Raw genomic sequence first — 2,898 nt, 5'->3', positions numbered from 1 at the left:
TATTTTAGAGTTTTAATAAAGTTATGATTATTTCTTATGTTTTCTCCAAAAGTAGTAGCTAAGTCTAGTAGTTTTTAATGGTCCAAGGTCTTAGAAATAGTTGGGTCATTACAATAGAGATAATCAGCAAAGTTTGACTGATGCGTTGTTTAACTCTGATATTCTACCATGTTATACTTCCATTTCCAATGCATGTCCTTCTATAGCTCCACAAACGACACCTCATGTTACTTCTAGATTTGGTCACCCCATCACTACTCCTACTCATCTTTCTGACAATATTTGTCCTAATATTACTACTGCTGCATCTACTGCTTATCCCATTTCAGGTTATTTATCTTATGATAAATGTACATCATCATTTCATGATGCAACCCTTGTTGCCCACATCATTCCCGAACCAACAAACTACTCCAAAGCTTCTCAAATTTATGAGTGGCAACAAGCAATGCAAGTTGAACTTAATGCATTAGGAAACAATACAACATGGGACATTGTATCTCTTCTCCATGGTTCTAATGCAATAGGCATCAAGTAGATTTACAAAGTCAAATACCAACCAAATGGTGTTATTGATCAGTATAAAGCATGTTTAGTAGCTAAAGGCTACACTCAAAACCAGGCATCGATTACTTTGAACCCTATGCTCCAGTAGCTAAATTCAATACTTTGAAACTAATGCTTGTTGTTGCAGCTCATCACAATTGGACCTTGCATCAAATGGACATAAATAATGTTTTCTTACATGGAGACCTTGATGAAGTTGTCTACATGAAGCTTCCAAAAGGCTATACTTCAAAAGAGCCTCTCCCATCAAACCCAATTTGCAAACTCAACAAAAATCTATGGTCTCAAGCAAGCATTAAGGCAATGGTATGCCAAACTTAGCTCAAATCTTCTCAAAGATGGTTTTCAACACTCTCAATCAGATCACTCCTTGTTCATCAAGCAACAATCAGGTGTTTTCATAGCCTTACTTTTCTATGTTGGTGATATTGTTATTACTAGCAATAATGAACAACTTTTCCATGTTTTCAAAAATCATCTAAAAAAACACATTTCAACTAAAAGATCTTGGACATCTTCTGTTCTTTCGAGGCCTAGAAATCGGAAGAAATAAAAAAGGCATTTCTGTTTCTCAAAGACCATTCACTTTGCAAGTCCTTTCTGAGACAGGTCATTTAGGTTCTAAGGCAGCTTCCACACCTATGGAAACCAACATCAGACGAAGCAAAGATGATGGTGAACCAGTCCAAGATGCAACATCATATCGTCGTCTCATCGGCAAGCTAATCTACCTCACCATTACAAGATCGAATATTAGCTATGTTGTCAACCGCTTAAGTCAGTTTCTCACTGATCCTCGTACACCTCACTTACAAGCTTCCCACCAAATCCCACAGTATCTAAAATCTATAACAAGCCAATGTCTTTTCTTCTTCTCAAATTGTATTCAAACAGATCCAACAAAGTCTCTTCCTCTTAAGGTTTTTACAGATGTCGATTGGGGTAGTTTTCTCAACACACGAAGATCCATAACCGGATGTTGTGTCTTCCTTGGAAACTCACTCATCTCATAGAATTCCAAGAAGCAAACCACAGCCTCTTGCTCATCTGCTAAAGTCGAGTGTTGATGGACCCAAAACGGGTATGTTTAAAAATTTATACTCGCAAGCGCACGAATCGTATTTATAGAATAGTTTTCGTGTAAGCACGAGATCGAACCCAAAGGAGTTGTCTAAAATAAAAAATAAAACTATTTTAAATCAAAAGTAACAAATTCTAACCTAGCTCCAAAGATTGATGAATTTTAATATTATGAACATAAAATAAAAGATTGAAAAATAAAGCTATTTAAGAGAATAAAAATAAAGCAATAATGAGTTGACAATAAGTGTTAAAAGAAAAGATTATTAAGATACTAGAATCCACAAAATGTAAGTTTAATAATATTTATTAGTATATTGATTCCCAAGTTTTAGTGATAGTTAAAATAATTTAAACTATCATTTTCCAAAAATATTTATAATTTTAAGCACAAATTTCTTATAAAAAGATAGGATTTTTCTTCACTTTTCAAAATTATAATTTCAAAGCATTTAGTGTAAATCAATGAACATTATTTATAAGGCAAAACATAATATTTTTGTTCTAAGCATGGATGTGTACAATTTAATGACACATCTTACACAAAGAATATTATGCTTATGCACTAATGAAGAACAAAGTGTAAATATGTTCTAACAATCTAAAATACAAGATATTTAAGATGAAAGAAATATATGTAGAAGAAAAATCCATAAACTTTGTTGTATTACAAGGGAAATCAACATACAACATAAATATTACCTAGTTACAAGTTGCTTCATCATGATCTTAATAATCTTATGAAAAAGATTAGAAGCACATAACTAGAATAGAAATTACAAAATAAATAGCATACATACTTGCAAAATGCTCTTGAAAAACCCAAATGGAAGATAGAATGGTAGAGAGAAAATGGGAGAAAAAAGATGGTAACCAAAATTAAGCACCCCAAAATGGTCTTCAAAACCCTTATTTATAGCCAAAATGAGATTATTAAAATAATCAATTTAAATTAAGTAAATTGATTAAATTAATAATAATATGGTAAATAGGGGTAAATTGTAGGAGTGATGATGATTTTGGGGTAAAAAGTGTGTCATTTTTAGACAAAAGGGACAAAAAGTACATTGTGGGCTCAAGAGGCACCAAAGGGGCTGTGGCAGGGAGTTGGGCGGCTGTAGGAGGCTTTACACAGCTGGGGTCACGGCTGAGAAGTGGCTGGGCCGTACGGGCCTGGGCCTTGTGCTATGTTGGGCTTCGGAAGGCTGCATAGAAAATGAGACCATGGCTGGGCATTGATGGTTTCGGCAG

At 34.1% G+C, this 2,898-nt stretch overlaps 1 protein-coding gene across 1 annotated transcript; it reads left to right on the top strand.

Annotated features, from left to right (window-relative positions):
* The first annotated feature begins 1,208 nt into the window (after window positions 1–1,208).
* LOC133779931 (uncharacterized mitochondrial protein AtMg00240-like) lies at window positions 1,209–1,580 on the top strand. The gene has a single exon (XM_062219828.1). It carries the CDS (start codon window positions 1,209–1,211, stop codon window positions 1,578–1,580), a length of 372 nt encoding a protein of 123 aa, XP_062075812.1.
* The last annotated feature ends 1,318 nt before the right edge of the window (window positions 1,581–2,898 follow it).

The sequence above is a fragment of the Humulus lupulus genome, chromosome 5 (genome assembly GCF_963169125.1).
Source record: "Humulus lupulus chromosome 5, drHumLupu1.1, whole genome shotgun sequence".
Classification (NCBI taxonomy): Eukaryota; Viridiplantae; Streptophyta; class Magnoliopsida; order Rosales; family Cannabaceae; genus Humulus; species Humulus lupulus.
Note: the sequence above shows the minus strand (reverse complement) of the source record. Positions and strands in the feature narration are given on the sequence as shown.

Coding starts and splice junctions, on each gene's coding strand:
- LOC133779931 (XM_062219828.1), top strand. CDS start 1,209: ATGGAAACCAACATCAGACGAAGCAAAGATGATGGTGAACCAGTCCAA.